At 40.0% G+C, this 17,500-nt stretch overlaps 1 protein-coding gene across 3 annotated transcripts in view; it reads right to left on the bottom strand.

The window, feature by feature from the left end:
* Positions 1-17,500, bottom strand: part of ankfn1a (ankyrin repeat and fibronectin type III domain containing 1a) — a 235,871-nt gene that overhangs the window by 149,479 nt on the left and 68,892 nt on the right. For all 3 annotated transcript variants that reach the window (XM_080454570.1, XM_080454571.1, XM_080454572.1), the window contains exon 6: positions 6,525-6,562. In XM_080454570.1, coding sequence (XP_080310696.1) covers positions 6,525-6,562 — 38 coding nt within the window. The remainder of the gene's footprint in view (positions 1-6,524; positions 6,563-17,500) is intronic.

Genomic DNA, 17,500 nt, shown 5'->3' with positions numbered 1-17,500 from the left:
CCACTACAATGACTTGAAAAGTTTTTCTTTAGTTACTTTGTAGATTTTGATTATTATTACAAAACACTACACAACATTAACCACTTCAGCCCTACATACATTTCGGCCATTTGAAAATAGCCGATCTACAAGCTCACAATGCATCGCCATGCGGCGCATTGTGAGCTTGAACAACTGAAATTGTAACAACTGAAATTGGAACTGGAACACTATAAAAATTAAGCTGATAAATGGGTACTCTCTCCTGATTGGCTGAAAGTTTGTCACCTACCTGATTTTTTTCCTCCTGTTTATCAAAGAGCTGGAGAGACATGGAGACCCCTGATACTGAACAAACACTCTATAGCAATGATTACTATCACAATATCGTGCTTCAACCTTTTAACACAAAAAGCTTTTGTTTTAACCAAAAAATATCACTTACTCTACCTTTAAGTTCATATTTATTGGTATCACTATGAAAACAAAATTTTCAAGGTTTAACCCACGGTTTAACTCACTTCGTGCTGCGCTGAGAGCTTGTACAGGTGCTATTTCTTTGCAATTTTGAAAAATCGTGAAAGAACTACTAGTTTAGAAGGCATTTGTAGAATCGGCCTCAGGTCTTAATTAGTAAAATATATACTATGTAATTTTTAGGGGACCACTTGCAATACCCTCACGGCCTACAGGTTGAGAATCAATTCCCATAACGTAAAATGAACTCTATGGTCGCTCTATAAAAAAATTGATTTAACCCATTAAGACCTGAGGCCGATTCTACAAATATCTTCTAAATTCTAACAGTTTTCTGAAAAACTTATGTTGCTATATCAGTGACTAAAAACCTTTTCATGTCCAGGACCCCCACACTGTATTTGGCCGCGGACCCCCATCTCAAAATATTTAGTTCCACGGACCCCCCAGAAGCAAAGATTTGAGTTAAAAATGTTTGCTTAAAAATATATTAAAAGATTTGCACACATTTTAACGATTTTTCGAAAATAGCCAAAGTATAAAATAATGGTTAAAGTGGTTCAAATCTAAAGTGACACAGATGCTTTCCCAGTTTTAATGAATTAATATTCCTGCAGACACCAAGCTTGTAGGTCGGCTACCTTCGGCGCGGAACACTGCTGTGCAAACCAAGTATAAACTAGGCTCATAACACTGAATCCTCCATCTCTCTCGGCTGGCCCCTCAAAAAAATGTATTCCCATTCCGTCAGTCGGCTTCAGAGACGAGATAGAGAGAACATCTCCCAGGCGGGAACGCCTCAGCGGGATGTTTCACTTTTTCAAAAGAACCCCAGAACTGAGTCTTCAAAAACGCCTGGGAGACGGAGATGAACACGGCCGCACATCAAAGCAAGCGCAGGAACTTTTTTCCTGGGTGCAGGCGAAAATGTAGCAGACAGCAGAACTTACACACCTGCTAAACACGACACAATCTAACGCCCAACCACAGAGGTTTGTTTGTATGTTACTATACTTGTGAGTATATCAACATTTTAGGAGGGTAATTTCAGTGGAGTAAAGTAACTAAGTATTAGCTGTAAATTACAGGTCAATCAATCAACGCAGATTGACACAGATTGATACGCAGATTGATATGAGCCAGGTGCTCAAGAGTCTTTGATTAGACAGCGGTCTGTTATTGAGTTCAGCGGCCATTACTGAACACTGAACACACAGCTGAATTCAGTGATTGACTAATTTTAGTGCAATCAGATACAAACGATAGTAGTGACTGAGGCCTAGGCTACACGTACATGGATCTTTTTCTAAACGCAAATTTTTGTGTGCGTTTGGGCCTTTCAGCCACACGCAAACAGTGTTTTTGGCCGCTAAAACGGATATTTTTGTAAACGGATAAATAAGTGAAGGTTTTCCAAAACATGCGTTTCAGTGGATCTGTGTGGACATGTAATCCGGAGATTTTGAGAAACGATGACGTCATCGCGCATTTGCACATGGTCATTATAATAATAAATAATATAATAATACATAAACACCGGACCGCTCATGGTCATTATAATAATACATGAAGAGAGAGAGAGAGCAACACTTACAGTCTATGAAACAAGGCACGCTCATTTATGGCAAAATAATGTCATAATTAATAATAAGACAGTGGTGGGAAATGTAGCTCATTCACTGTGTGACGAAAACCCTCTTTCTCTGCGCCGAGTGCCGAGTAGCGCACACGGCGCGCCGCGCACACGGGTTGAATGTGGGGTCTGTCGTCCTAAAACACAATCGCCCCGGGTTAAAATCCAGCGACCATGGAGCGGCCGCGGGTGGCCCGCTCAAAAGGTGCGTGGGGCGGGGAGTTTTGGGACGATGTAATGAATTGATGAAGTAAAACTCATCTGTTTGCGTAGCCCTGAAACATGACTGTCATACCATGACAGTCATGGTGCTTAGATTCCCTGCTTTATAGTGGTGTTCGATTTTTTTACATTGCCAACTCTCACATGTACATAAACGTTCAGATTTCAAATATAAAGTGCTTACTCCTGAGCCACGGACGTTACAAGGCAATCCGGACCGCGATAAGTCCCGTATCTCCCGTATTGTTCAATAAAAAGCATTTTAATCCGATCGCCGGCCATTTTCTCCAAATTTTCTCCGATGCTTTCAACCATGCGACACTAATGGTTGGGAGGTGTGTTGCACTCTGATACATTACAAAAAAAAAAGAAAAGAAAAAAGAAAATGGCTGGCGATGGGATTAAAATGCTTTTTATTGAACAATACGGGAGATACGGGTACTTATCGCGGTCCGGATCGCCTTGTTACATCCGTGGCTCGGGGGTAAGCACTTTATATTTGAAATCTAAACGTTTATGCACATGTGAGAGTTGGCAATGTAAAAAAAAATTAACACCACTATAAACCAGGGACTCGGCACCATGATGCTTGTATACAAGCGTCATGTGAACCATGGCTACTGTATGCGCTGCAGCTGTACCCTAATAATGTTGTTTTCGTTTATGTTCACGTATGCTGTTCACCTATGCTATTAAAATAATGCAGCTATTGCAGTATTGGGCCTTAACATGTGATTAAAATATGTATATATGTATTTCACCCCTCATATATAAAATAAATGTAAATATAAAATCTGATATAAATTTGAAACTTGCAGCTGATCAATGCGTTTCTGCGTCTACGTGTGGACAGGTTTTTTTTTTATCTTTGTCATGTGGCCAGGGATTATTTTTAAAAACTAAGGACTAAAATATCCGTTTAGTAAAAGATCCATATACGTGTAGCCTAGGCCTCAGTCACGCATTACATTACAGCCAAGCAAACGTTAGACTTTTCTGAAAAATGTTCATCATCTATTCAAATAATACACCTACTGCATAGTTATGGGCAGTGGTGTAAAGTAACTAAGTACATTTACTTGAGTGCTGTACTTAAGTACAATTTGGAGGTATTTTTTACTTTACTGGAGTATTTGCAATATTCAATACTTTTACTTCCACTCCACTACATCTCAGAGAAAAATATTGTACTTTTAATCCTCTACAGTTATTTGACAACTTTAGTTACTACGGTATAGTTAGTTTCTAGATTTGGATTATTATTACGAAACACACTAAACACTTCAGCCGTACATATATTTCGGCCATTTGAAAATAGCAGATCTGCAAGCTCACAATGCGTCGCGATGCGACACATAGTGAACTTGTAGATCGGCTATTTCCTAAAGATTTTGTATACATTTTGAACATTGTGAAATGGGACATTCTGCATTTTACTTTTGGTACTTTAAGTACATTTGATGCCAATACTTCTGTACTTTTACTCAAGTAAAATTTGGAACACTGGACTTTTGCTTGTAACAGAGTATTTCTACATGATGGTATTGATACTTGTACTAGTGCCAAAAACGGCCCTGGACGTTTTTCATAATCCAACCATTGAGTGCCAAAAACGGCTAGAGCCGTTTTTGAAAAAAAAAATATAAAAATAATAATAACAAAAACAATGTTTTCCTTCACAGCACCAGGAGATATCATTTTTCGAAGATTTAGACTCCTATCCACTTCCTGGTTAACTTATTACTTTAAAAGCCTGTATCTCGGCTCCTGTGTACTTTTCTTTTTTACTATATATTTTTGACTATTTTCAACTGGCTGCAACTATGGAACGGATTACCGAATGTTTAGTTTTTCCGATTCTACGAGACCCCTGTGTGTGTAATGAGGAAATCACCGTGAGGACGGTGATCACGGAAAATGTTTTGTGACTACTTGAAAAGGGTAGAAAAATTGTTAAAAACGCTGGCACTGGCTGTACCCTGTTTTAAAAAACCTCTGGCACTCACTTAACTCTCTCAGTGCCAAGACACGAGTTATCCCGAGTTTTTTCTGAATATCAGTGCCAAGAACGAGTAAAAAAATATATATATATATATTGCTCAAAAAAATAAAGGGAACACTTTGATCCCTTAATTCTTTTGAGTTTTTTCGTTAGCAGTATGTACACAGTTCATGAAAAAACTCAAAAGAATTAAGGGATCAAAGTGTTCCCTTTATTTTTTTGAGCAGTGTATATATATATATATATATATATATATATATATATATATATATATATATATACACATTTTTATTTTTTGGGAAAGAATGTTCAGAACCCAAGATATCGTGATCCAAAGATTTGCTGCTCCAATCACTTCTTGTTTAACTTATTACTGAAAAAGGCTGTATCTCGGCTCCTGAGCACTTTTCTTTTACTTAAAAAAATAAAATAAAAATTGCTGGCACAGTATGAACATATTTTTTTATTTCATTGGCACTGAGAGAGTTAAGTAAAAAAAAAACTTTAAGCACTTTAAATACCTCGGGTCCTTTGTGAGTGAAGATGGCAGCTCCACAAAAGAGATATAAGCAATAATTGGCATAGCAACATCAGCCACGACGTTTGGAAAAGTAACACCATCAGCTTCCCGCTGAAGGTCAGACTGTAGAAGTCACTTGTATACTCATCACCCTACTCTATTATTCAAATCAAAGTTTATTTATAATAGCACATTTTCAACGACCAAGGTCCAACCAAAGTGCTGAACACTTTGGTTGTTGCACACTGAGCGAAGGATACAGTCCTTTGAAAGTTAAGTGCTACAGAAGGACGCTACGTATATTATGTAAAGAACATCGGACAAATGATTACGTAGCATCCACCATGACCCCCCTACGGTTGATGTTTTCATATCAAGGTCCATTATTTATTCGGCATTTGAGCCACCGTTTGATGAGATTTAGCCTCTCAGAACCAACATTTTTTACATTTTGTTATCGTTGGATATGATTTTGTCCACAATTCCATGCTGTATTGATGTTGGTACCATTAGGAGAGATAACAGGCAAAGGTCGATCAAAAATAACAATTCTTTAATTAAGTAATGCAGATGTTTAACAATAATTTAACTCTTGAGAGCGTAAAATGAAACCAAATGGACCCGTAAGGGTCCATTTGGTTTCATTTTACGCAATTTTTTTTAACGCATTTTTCGGTGTAAATTAGGCAAAAACTACAGTCCCACCCCTTAATTTATCCTCTAAATGCCTAATCCTAACCTGAATCCTTTCCTTATTTTTTTCCTTTTTCACCATAAAAACAACCATTGCTCTTGCGAGGACCAGGGAAAGCTGTCCTCGCAATGTGTATCTCTCAAATGGTACTATACTTCTGTCAGGACAACTCATAAATAGAAAAAGACAAATCATGAAGGATAAGATATATTTATTGAATATAAAATGAGCAATATATTTATTTATGGTTTGGCGATGAATTGGATCTGCTTTTAGGTACTCTGATAAAGCGCATTGCCCAACCATAGGGACTCAGAATCCCCAGTACATAAACAGCAGATCCAAAAACAACAGGTGGTAGCATGGGGTGGTGGAGGGTGAGCAGCAATTTAGCACAGTACTGAATGAATGAGCAGCAGCACAGCAGCAGTGTGCAGCTAAAGCAAGCAGGATGAGAAGCGCAGACTTCCAGCTTAAATAGAGCGGTCTGAGAATGAAATGAGTGTGAGTGGATGAGTGGATGTGTACGTGGAGCTGATGTGGTCCAATAGTAGGCCATCCTCACTGCACTGAGTTCCCTGACAGAACTTGCTCTGCGCATGTCTGTGACAGGCGCGACGCTCATTTGTGTTAGGGGGACAGTTGGCCCACACACACACACCACAACACAATCTCACAAACAACAACATCATCATTATCATCATCAGAAGCGCAAAGACACGAAGCATTCCTGTGGAATTGTCCTGCTGTAACCTGAAGAATTGGATGTGTGTGTGTGTGTGTGTGTGTGTGTGTGTGTGCGCGTGTGAGAGAGTGAGAGAGTGAGTGAGTGAGTGAGTGAGTGAGTGAGTGAGTGAGTGAGTGAGTGAGTGAGTGAGTGAGTGAGTGAGTGAGTGAGTGAGTGAGTGTGTGTGTGTGTGTGAGTGAGTGAGTGAGTGAGTGAGTGAGTGAATGAGTGAGTGAGTGAGTGAATGAGAGAGAGATGTGGTTAACTCACTTTTTTCTCGTATCGTATCTGCCTGTGGTTCCCAGACTCTGTGTGTGAGAGAGAGAGAGAGAGAGAGAGAGAGAGACACAGAAAGAGGACATTTCAATGCGGGATCATGTTCACCAGGGCAGCCTAACAGACTGCATCAATTCAACCCCACACAGCGAGTGCTATATCGGAGGCAGGGGCTTTTTTTGTGTGATTTTTCCTAGAAATGGAGCCTTAACCCTTTCAATCCGGGAACGCATCCGAGTCATTTTAGATTTGAGCTATAAACGTTATTCTATACTTTTGGCTATTCAAAAATAGTAGATCTACAAGCTCGTAGTGCGGCACAGAGAGCTTGTCGATCTACTATTTTTGAAAAATCGTGAAGATTTGTGAATTTTTTTTTCAAAGCGAACATTTTTAACTCAAATCTTTGCTTCTGGGGGTCCCTGGAACAAAATATTTTGAGATGGGGGTCCGCAGCCAAATGCATATCATTTTGGGCGGTCCTTGACATGAAAACGTTTGAGAACCGCTGATATTGCAACATAAGTTTAATAAAACATTGCACACATTTTCAAGATTTTTCAAAAATAGCAGATCTACAAGCTCATAGCGCGGCACCGAGTGCCGCGCTATGAGCTTGTAGATCTGCTATTTTTTTAATAGCCAAAGAAATCTTAAAATGACACAGATGCGGTCCCAGATGGAACGGGTTAATGGACATTAGTTATGCTGCAGGCTGGGACACAGGAATGATCTCTGCATGTTCACACTGAGGAGATGTCAGCTGGAAGGTTGACCACTGAAATGCCCAGAACAGAGATGCTATGGGGCAGTGGTTCTCAAACCTTTTTCATGTCAAGGACCCCCAAAATGAATATGTATTTGGCCACACAGACCCCCATTTGAATAATAATAATTATTATTATTTTGCCAGAGACTGCAATACAAGACTAATGTTGTTAAAATGTGTCCAAAATTTAGTTTTTCCATATTTTTTCTATATTTTCCCCAGATCCCACCGGTGTGCTAGGGCAGTTTTTCAGGCCGTGACCCGCCAAAAATAATCCTATTTGAACTGGGGACCCCCCACCCTGACAAGCACTTGGAATTGTAGGAGTTATTAAGGGATTACATTTGGTTTGACTCGGTTCCACAGATAAATATTGTGAAAATAGCCAATCTACAAGCTCAACACGAGGCGTTGTGAGCTTGTAGATTGGCTATTTTTAGATTAGCTTTCTTATATTATTTGACAATTTGTTTTTTATAGTATAGTATGTTGATTAGTTTTGATGCAGTAATACTTTTTTCATGTATTTTTTTCTCCTCTTTTGGAATTAACACATTGAGTGCCAATCGCGTAGATCTACGCGAACCTATTTAAAGCCGCCACGTGCCAATCGCGTAGATCTACGCGTAGTGTTTTTTTTTCATTTAAAAAAATTTTTTTTAGTAAGGCACATTTCATTGTAACACCACCGGAAGCTGAATTATTTTGGATCACGTTTTGCCGATCCCGTCGGCCCCCATTCTAAAGCGCACACTGAAACTCTCCTTGTAGTTTTTTCTCCTCGCATATCACTGTTTAACCTAAACCGTTCTAACTACAACAATGGAGGTCCGTTTGACACGTGTTTTTTTCTGGTAGACGCAGGGAGATCTGGGCGATGTTTACAAACAGTGCAGAGCTCAATCTTAAGGATTTTAACAAAGTCTATGGCGACGTGAAAAAAACAAAAAAACAACAATAAAACGTTGGCACTGGTGAGTACATTATGAGATTAACCTCTGGCATGGAATGTGTTAAAAAGGTCTTAAATTGACATCTAGGGGCCCACAGGTTGAGAACCACCGTGCTAGGGTACAAGTGGTTTTACATCTAAGGTCCTTTATTGAACACAAAATGCATCGCAGGTTAGCGCTTCACAATCAACTGTGTTAAAAAAAAACATGTTTTGAAACATTAATAATCACAGACTGTGGCAGGATGGGAATGTTTACTTTCAGCCCAATTACTGTGAATGTGACTTTGATGTAAGATGCAAAAAGTGCAAAATTAGTGAAAGCCTCATAGCATAACACTGTGCCTCTAATGTCATAATTGCCTCATCTGTGCTTTCCTTGCTGATGTAGTAACTTGGTCTGATGTCGAAATTGCTTGTTTTTCTTGCTTTTTGCCAGTGGTGGTAAAAGTACTCACATCGTTTTACTTAAATAAAAGTATCAATACTGCAATGTAGAAATACTCTGTTACAAGTAAAAGTCCAGAATTCAAAATTTACTTAAGGTATTGAAATGAAAATCTACTTACAAAAGTAAAAGTATTTTATTATGCAGAAAGGCCCATTTCACAGTTTTCAAATGTATAATTTTTTTCCCGGAAAATAGCAGATCTACAAGCTCACAACGCGTCGCATCGCAGCGCGTTGTGAGCTTGTACATCGGCTATTATCAAATAGCCAAAGAAAATTTAAATCCAGGACAGGGGACACCAATGTCAAACAAACAAACAAACAATCAGATAATATTGGAGCTGGAAGTTCAGATCTGCTGCTGAGCCAATCAGGAAAAAACTAAAGGATGTTTTTCAATAGGATTACAGTGTTTAATACGGTTAATGCAGGTAATTCATTCTGTCACACACACACACACACACACACACACACACACACACACACACACACACACACACACACACACACACACACACACACACACACACACACACACACACACACACACACACACACACACACACACACACACACACACACACACACACACACACACAATACAGGGTCTTGCTGCTGATGGCAGACCAGCCTCTCTCACCCTGTGTGCGTGTGTGTGTGTGCGTGCGTGTGTGTTGAGGGACGGGGGGTGCGGTCGGCTAATGTTCTGTTGTCTTGACAACCACGCAGGAAAATGCAAGTGTTTGGTTGCAGGTTTCCAGCTCCTGCAATCCTCTACTACACACTACGCACGCACACACACACACACACACACACACGCACACGCACACACATGCACACCATTTTTCTCTTACAGTATGTTCTGTTTTATTGTGACTTATTTTGTTCTTACTGTATTCAAATGTACTTTCATATTGTGTTTTATGCGCCGTGTCCCGAACAGGTGTTTCATATTAAGGAGACTAGTGTTTACCTTCTTTTCTTTTTTCTACTCAATTCTTAAGTCCTTTTTAATCCGTTTCCTTTGCTTAATGTATTGTGTAAAGCACACTGAATGGCCTTGCTGTTGAAATGTGCTATACAAATAAAATTGCGTGGGAGATTCATGTTATTAGTCTAATCTTGTATATTACACCTAGAAAGTACGGCAGAGGTGGAGATGGAAGGCAATTTAAAACACACACATAAAAATAGATTGTAAACTCAGCTGCAAGCGGCCCCTAGAGGCTCTGTTGCTCATTACACCCAAGTGGAAATATTGGACTGACGTCCAGTGTTGCCATGTCTGCTTATTATAAGCGACTATGGGCATGAATTTCTGTAAAGACGCTTGTCAATATTGGTAGTTAGGGGTTTACGTTTTTTTGGGCTTGTTTCTAAAGTGAAGTCGCTAATTTGGGCTTGCTACCTAATGTCAAGGACCGCCAAATTATTATGTATTTGTCCACGGACCCCCCCCCCCCCCCCCATCTGAAAACATGTTGTGCCAGGGACCCCCGTACCAGAACTTGTGTTGTTAAAATGTTTCAAAAATATTTCGCATCGCGACGCGTTGTGAGCTTGTATATCGTCCATTTTCAAATAGCCGAATATAGGTTTAAAGTGCTCATGTGTTAGTTGCTTCTTTTGGGCTTGCTTTCTTTGACCTGGTTGCTTATTTATCTCGCAAAATATGGCAAAATATGGCAACGTTTTCAGAGCGCAATTGTTGCTTGCAGAAAGCAGCCAATGTGAAAAGGTGTCATCAGCGTCGTTCACAATAACTGATAACTTACTCTCTTTTGACTCAAAGTTATAATTTGTATCAACAGAATGTGTCATGACTCATAGGCAAGGGAAAGGGAAATTTGACCCATTATTGTGCTTACTATCATGGTTGGTTAAGGACTATAATTTCTGTAGCTTTTTGGCAGGGCGAGCTCCCCCTTCAGACATTGGGAGATGTGTTTTGATGTGTTCATCTTGAGACTCATCTTTTTGTCCATGCACGGTAATAATAAGTTAAGTGCAGAAGTAGCTTATATTCTGATCAAACTGTGCATGTCAGAAACATTCTTGTGGAGTAAACAGGAAATCAGCACCGAAGATTTAAAGATTCGAATTGATTCACTGAATCTAAATCAATCATCAATCAGATTAATTTAATAGCTTAATAAAAGAATGCAAATGGTAAATGGTGCATTTATATAGCGCATTTATCCGAAGCGCTTCACATAGATTGTGCATTACATTCACCCATTCACACACACATTCACACACCGATGGCGGAGGAAACCATGCAAGGCACCAACCTGCTCATCGGGAGAAATTAGGGGTTCAGCGTCTTGCTCAAGGACACTTCGACTCTAACTCTCGGGGGAACCCGGGATCGAACTGGGAACCTCGCGGTTACCATCCGGCCGCTCTACTGGCCACTCTACCCCTGATCCACTGCCGCGGCACCGAGTGCCGCGCTATGAGCTTGTATATCTGCTATTTTTGAAAAATCTTGAACATTTGTGCAAACCTTTGAATATATATATATTTTCAAGCGAACATTTGTAACTCAAATCTTTGCTTCTGGGGGGTCCCTGGAACAAAATATTTGAGATGGGGGTTCGCGGCCAGATACATATCATTTTGGGGGTCCTTGACATGAAAAGGTTTGAGAACCACTGCTGTATACAGTCTGCGATGGCCCACTCAAATGTGTCGCTATTTATTTATTTAATGGTACTACACTGGGGAACGATGCAAGTCGGGAACAAAGTTGGAAATGCATGCCCCACCCAGTTCGGCAATACCCGTTGTCTTCGTTATCTTTCTTTGTGCTACTCCCTTTTTAGCCTCTAGTTCATCGACACGGGAGCGTAACGGAGGTTCCATGCGTATATGGGTGGCATTAGAGGTGCACTTACTGCAAAGAGGGTCAATTAAGGGTAAATTAACAGGGTCCCTCTGGGATAGTCAGAGCGGGGGGTTGAAAGAAAGGAGTCACGCACAACAGAGCAGTTAACTATATGGTCAATAACCATCTATTGCTTTTCTTAAGTACCTTCCTAATACACACAACACAACAGGCTGTTGGTGCAGCAGCAGCAGCAGCAGCAGTAAGGAGTATGGTATGAGGACAGCTGAGTGCAGCACATACGCAATAAATGATCCAGGATTTTACGCCTTTTGTTCTATAAATCAGCGTTTCCCAAACACTGGGTCGGGACCCATTTGTGGGTCGCAGAAATTTTTTTTGTATGGGTCGCGAGTGCCTAGTCCTTCAAAAACACACGTCAAAAATGTTCTGAAAAAATAAATACAAAATAAAGTGTGTTTCACAACTTTTTGAGAAGCGGTGAAATAGTAGATCTACAAGCTTACAAGACTGCTGTGAGCTTGTAGATCTATTATTTTCACTAGTTTGGGGGGGCAATTTCCCTTTTGGGTCTCGAGCTACAAAGTTTGGGAGGCACTGCTTTAAATCATTTTCTTTCAACCTGTGGGGCCCACTTGCAATATCCTCAGCGACAAAAAGGGGTTGAAGTTATTGTATAAAAATGTAAAGTATTGACTTGGTTTGTGGATTTATTTAAATAGTTTTTAAATAAAAGGTTTTTGTAAAAATAAATCAAAAAGAAAATCTCTCTCTCTCTCTGTCGCCGGTAAAGCAGAAACGCAGAAAAAAAAACGTTAAAAAAAAGAACAAATTGAAAGCAGTCTCCTCTGGTGACGCCGGCTACCCAAGACGCTCCACTTTCATCAGCATCTCGTGTCATTTCGTCGCTGTCGGGGGGAAAAACCTCGCATCTCCACGTGTCAACTTTTTTTATGCTTCGTTGTAAATCAATACCCTCCGTCGTACAAGAGTGTCGCACAAAAATTGTGAAAATAGCCGATCTACAAGCTCACAACGTGAGCTTGTAGATCGGCTATTTTCACTACGTTGAAACGGTTGAAACGGTAGCATCTCGTCTCATCTCATGGCTGCGTCTGGTGTAGACATACGCTATGCCCCCCCGATGAGACCATCAGTCAAACCACAGGGACACAACATCAGCCACACACACACGTTTGTGTTACTATACTTGTGAGGACATCAACATTTCAGGACGGCGATGGGAACCAAATGGAGCCGTTCCATTTGTACACTCTCTCAGAGTTATGGTGGTCCGTGGTCTAATGCATGGGGTTCTCAAAGTGGCGTCCAGGGACCCCCCCAGGGCCCTATACAACCTACATCAGCTATTTAAAAAGAAATATGTATTTATTATTATTTATATAAATTTATTTATTTTATATTTTTGACATTTTTTAACACGACAAATCTTGTATGGGGGTCCTTGGCACAAAATATTTTCAGGTGGGCGGCCAAATACACATTCATTTAGGGGTCCTCGACATAAAAAAGTTTGAGAAACCACTGTTCTAAATACCTAATCCTAACCCAAACCTTATTCTTTCTCTAATTGTAAGCCCAACTCCCAAAAAAGAATCCACCATAAAAACAACCCTTTCTCTTGTGAGGACCTTGACAAAATGTCCTCACAATGTCTATGCCTCAAATTCTACTATTGTTCTGAGGATTTTTTTGTCGTCACAACATCAAATCAAGTCACGAATGTCCTCCTGAATACCGTTATGTTGTTTGAACTATGAAAAGCAGCTAGGAGGCTGTCTGGCATCGATTCATCGACAATAGAGAGAGACGGTAAGACTAGGCTGGCAAACTGATGTTCATCACAGCCACTCTGAATAAACACAACAAACATGAATCTTTTCTTAGCCACTTTCAATGCAAGAAAGTAGCCTTGGGAACCAACGGTGCTTGAGCAATTTTTACTTACTTACTTACTTACTTACTTACTTACTTACTTACCAGGGACCAGTGTTAATTTTGACAACACATTTTTAGTTTTAGTCATAGTCTTTTGAATAAAATATCATTTAGTTTTAGTCATATTTTAGTAATCTGAAATGTTTTAGTTTTTGTCTACTTTTAGTCGACTAAGATTGTAGTCTACAAAATCTACAGTTGATTTTGTCGACAATTTTGTTTTTGTTGCAGGCCTTGATGGCGTCGTACTGTATATGGCTGATTTTATACTTGGTTGCATGCTGAAAATAGCCGATATACAAGCTCACAACGCGCCGCAGCACGACGTGTTGTGAGCTTTTAGATCTACTATTTTCAGAGAGCAACCAAACATAAGATGACATGTCTTTTAGTCTAGTTCTTATTTGTTGACAAATTGTCAATATATTTAGTCTTAGTTTTAGTCATCATAGCTTAGTTTTTATTTCGTTTTCGTCCTTGAAAAAAAGGTAGTCGACGAACATTTTTCGTCATCGTTTTAGTCGACAAAATGACAGAGCACATTAATCAACATGTAAATGAGCCAGAGTTAGCCAAAAGCAAATGAGCAGGCTGTTAAAAGTGGTGATATAACTAATCCAATACAAAAACAGACATATCAATACAGTACAAGCCAAGTATACATATCAAAGGAGTCAGAACAATTATAGTAAAATAAGAGAAATGACAACAGTGACAAAAAGAGCTGATAATTACAAGTTTGGTTTGGTTTAAGCCATCTCTTAACTCATTCAGTGCCAAAAATATTTCTGGCTATATCACCCCTGTGCCAAGGCCAAAAATACATTGTAAAAAAAAAGTGCTTAGGAGCCGAGATACAGCCTTTTTCAGTAAAAAGTTAAACAAGAAGTGAATGGAGCAGCAAATCTTCAAATCATCATATCTTGGGTTCTGAACCTTTTTTTTCAAAAAAAAAAAAAAAAAAAAAAAAAAAGATTTTTTTTTTTTTTTTTTTTTCATGACGTCTCAGACGTCATTGGCACTCTGGGCTTATGAAAAACGTGACGTCTGCGACGTCATTGGCACTCAATGAGTTAAGGTTGGATTTGAAGGTCAAATGGTTGCTATAGCTATGTGACCCATATAGGTCAAAAGCAGTGTTGCTATGTCCGCTTATAGCGACATTGGGCTTCTTTTTCTGTAAAGTCGCTTTACAGAATGGCAGTTGCGGTTCGCGTTTTTTTGGGCTTGTTTCTAAAGTATAGTTGCTTCTTTGGGCTTGTATACAAAGAAATGTGTAAACAAAGGCGTCGTAAAAAATATATTATGTAAAACATTAAAGTTGGCTTAGGAATAAATACAAAAGTACCTTTGCTGTTAAAATACTTATAATAGATGCAAAAGTAAGGACAACTTAGTAAAGAAAAAAAACGTATTCAAAGGCATCTGCTCTATTATCAACATCTCTCTCTCTCTCTCTCTCCTGCTCTCTCTCTCTCTACCTACATGCCGTTCTTTGCTAAACAAAATGGTACAAAGACTCGCCGCTTGCCTTGACCCGCTGATCCTCCTAGCGAACAGCGAGTACAGTAACGGTTCCATTGTTCTTCCTACCAAGGTTCTTCCTATGCAACGTGCTCCTCACGAGTGCAAAGACCTTCTTCCATCTGACAATAACAAAACTTCTGCCCGGTCCCTGAGACACGAAAACACGATGTTTATCAGCAAGCCAAAACACGGCCCTCGTGGACCCACAGCGCTGCTGCATTCCGTCACGAGCGCATTTACATAAGAGTCGAGTCGATTTCATTTGTAAAGGTGCAAAAAGTTAGCATTTGGCACATCAAATGTGTTGACGCATCTCTGAGAGTGATTCAGTACATTCCCAGACTCGACTGGAGTTCAGTTTAACGGTGCTTCAAGGTTCAATGTATTTTCTGCTTAAGAGCTGGAGAGATGTGGAGAAACCCGTTACTGGACAAACTTTAACTTTTAAACAAACAAAAAAAAAAACCTTTGTTTAAACCAAAACAGCACCTTGAATTCTATAATGTCTGAATGGAAGTTGTGTCTAACATACAATAGCCTACTGTATAAGTCTGTACACACTTTTTGTGCGATTAACTGGCATTAATTTAAACTGTTGTTTGTGTTATGAGTACATGCACGCGGAGCCGATTAAGGGACATTTGGAAAACATTTAGTTTTCGAAAGGAGGTCGCGTTTTCCGGCGCAAATAAAATCATCTACCTGTACGAATGGAGGCATCAACAAAATAAAAGTTTGATGTGCCATTTTTTGTGTTGTTTATTATTTGCATGGCCGCTGGAGTGTAATGACCTCATGTCTAGTTTTTTGGGCTGTAGATTTTCAGACATATTTAGCCAATAGACCTTATCTAGACTTAAAGCGGCACTATGTAAATTTTTTAATGAATACATTTTTATTTTGTCCAATATGTATAGAGTATGTCAATACAAAATAACTTATACAATCGGGGTGGTTGTATTTTGTCTCCCTGCTCTTCTATTGAGACATTTAGATCGTGTCACAAATTTTGACCTAACGGTCAAGATTAAATGTATCCCCTGAGCAAGCAGGCAGGCTCCATTAGCTCAATGGTAAAACATTTCAGTACTTGCGCAGAAAACCAGGTTCAAATCCGGTGTAGAAGAGGAAAGTTACGCAGTGCAGCTTTAATAAACTGGACTTGGCCTGCTCTTGTTTCCTTCGACTCCACAAAAAGCCGATCTACAAGCTCACACTGCGTCACGTTGTGAGCTTGCAGATCGGCTTTTTGTGACAAATGCCCTCCCCCCACAATAGAGGGCATTGGGGTTCAAGTTGTTAATAAATGGTCTGAAGGACAACATGACAAGACCCTTGATCCTGAGTACGAGATGTCATTTGGAGGGTCACACACGTGAGCACATGTCTATTGTGTGAGGTCGTGATGGTTCCTAGGAGTGTGCACACGTGCACACGTGCGCATGTGAGCGTCCCCCCGCGGGGGTCCTTGACATGAGAAAGTTTGAAAACCACTGCTGTATTATGTACAAGTGTTTGGCTCTAACATGGGAGACGCAGTGCTTTATCTAAAAGGTACTCTGCCTACATCATTGGTTTTCAAAGTGGGGTCCGGGGACTCCCAGGGGTCCATGGGGGGTACCAGAGGGTCATATGAAAACTAATAGAATAAGCATATCACTTGGTTAACCCATTAAGACCTGAGGAGATTCTTAAAAAATCTTTAAAAAAATCTAAATCCTAAGTTTTTTGAAAAAAATATATTAAATATATTTTTCACGATTTTTCAAAAATAGCAGATCTACAAGCTCGTAGCGCGGCACTCGGTGCAGCGCTATGAGCTTGTAGATCTGCTATTTTTGAATAGCCAAGGAAATCTTAAAATGACACAGATGCGTTCCCGGTCTCAATGGGTTAAGGTGCTGGGTTGGAAAGTAACAAGAAGAGAAAGAAGAAACCCGCACACTCATCTGCTCCAATGTAAATGTATTGACAACGTTTCGAGCCAAGGCTCTTCATCGGGTCAAGCGTTTGACCCTATGAAGAGCCTTGGCTCGAAACGTTGTCAACACATTTACATTGGAGCAGATGAGTGTGCTGGTTTCTTCTTTTCTTCAGGGTACCAGGGGGTTACAGCAAAATGGTTAATACAGCAATCACAATCATTCTAACCGCTTTATCCATATTGTATACGTTGGCTATTCAAAAATAGCAGATGTACAAGCACGCCACGAAGTGACGAAGCTGCGAGCTTGTATATCTGCTATTTTGGAGAGTGTCTAGAAAGTGTTTGGATTTTTTTATTTTTCATCTACACAAATCTTCTCTTCCGGGTCCCTGGCACAAAAAAAAAATCAGATAGGTGTCCACGGCCAAGGGGGCACGGTGGTGCAGTCGGTAGCGCTGTCGCCTCACAGCTAGAAGGTCCTGGGTTCCATTCCCGCAGGGGACGCTGTGGGCGCTGGGGGCGTGTTCTCTCCTCCGCG

This window comes from Gymnoscopelus braueri (assembly GCF_963280865.1).
Source record: "Gymnoscopelus braueri genome assembly, chromosome: 17".
NCBI classification, from domain to species: domain Eukaryota; kingdom Metazoa; phylum Chordata; class Actinopteri; order Myctophiformes; family Myctophidae; genus Gymnoscopelus; species Gymnoscopelus braueri.
This window is presented reverse-complemented; position numbering and strand designations above follow the sequence as displayed.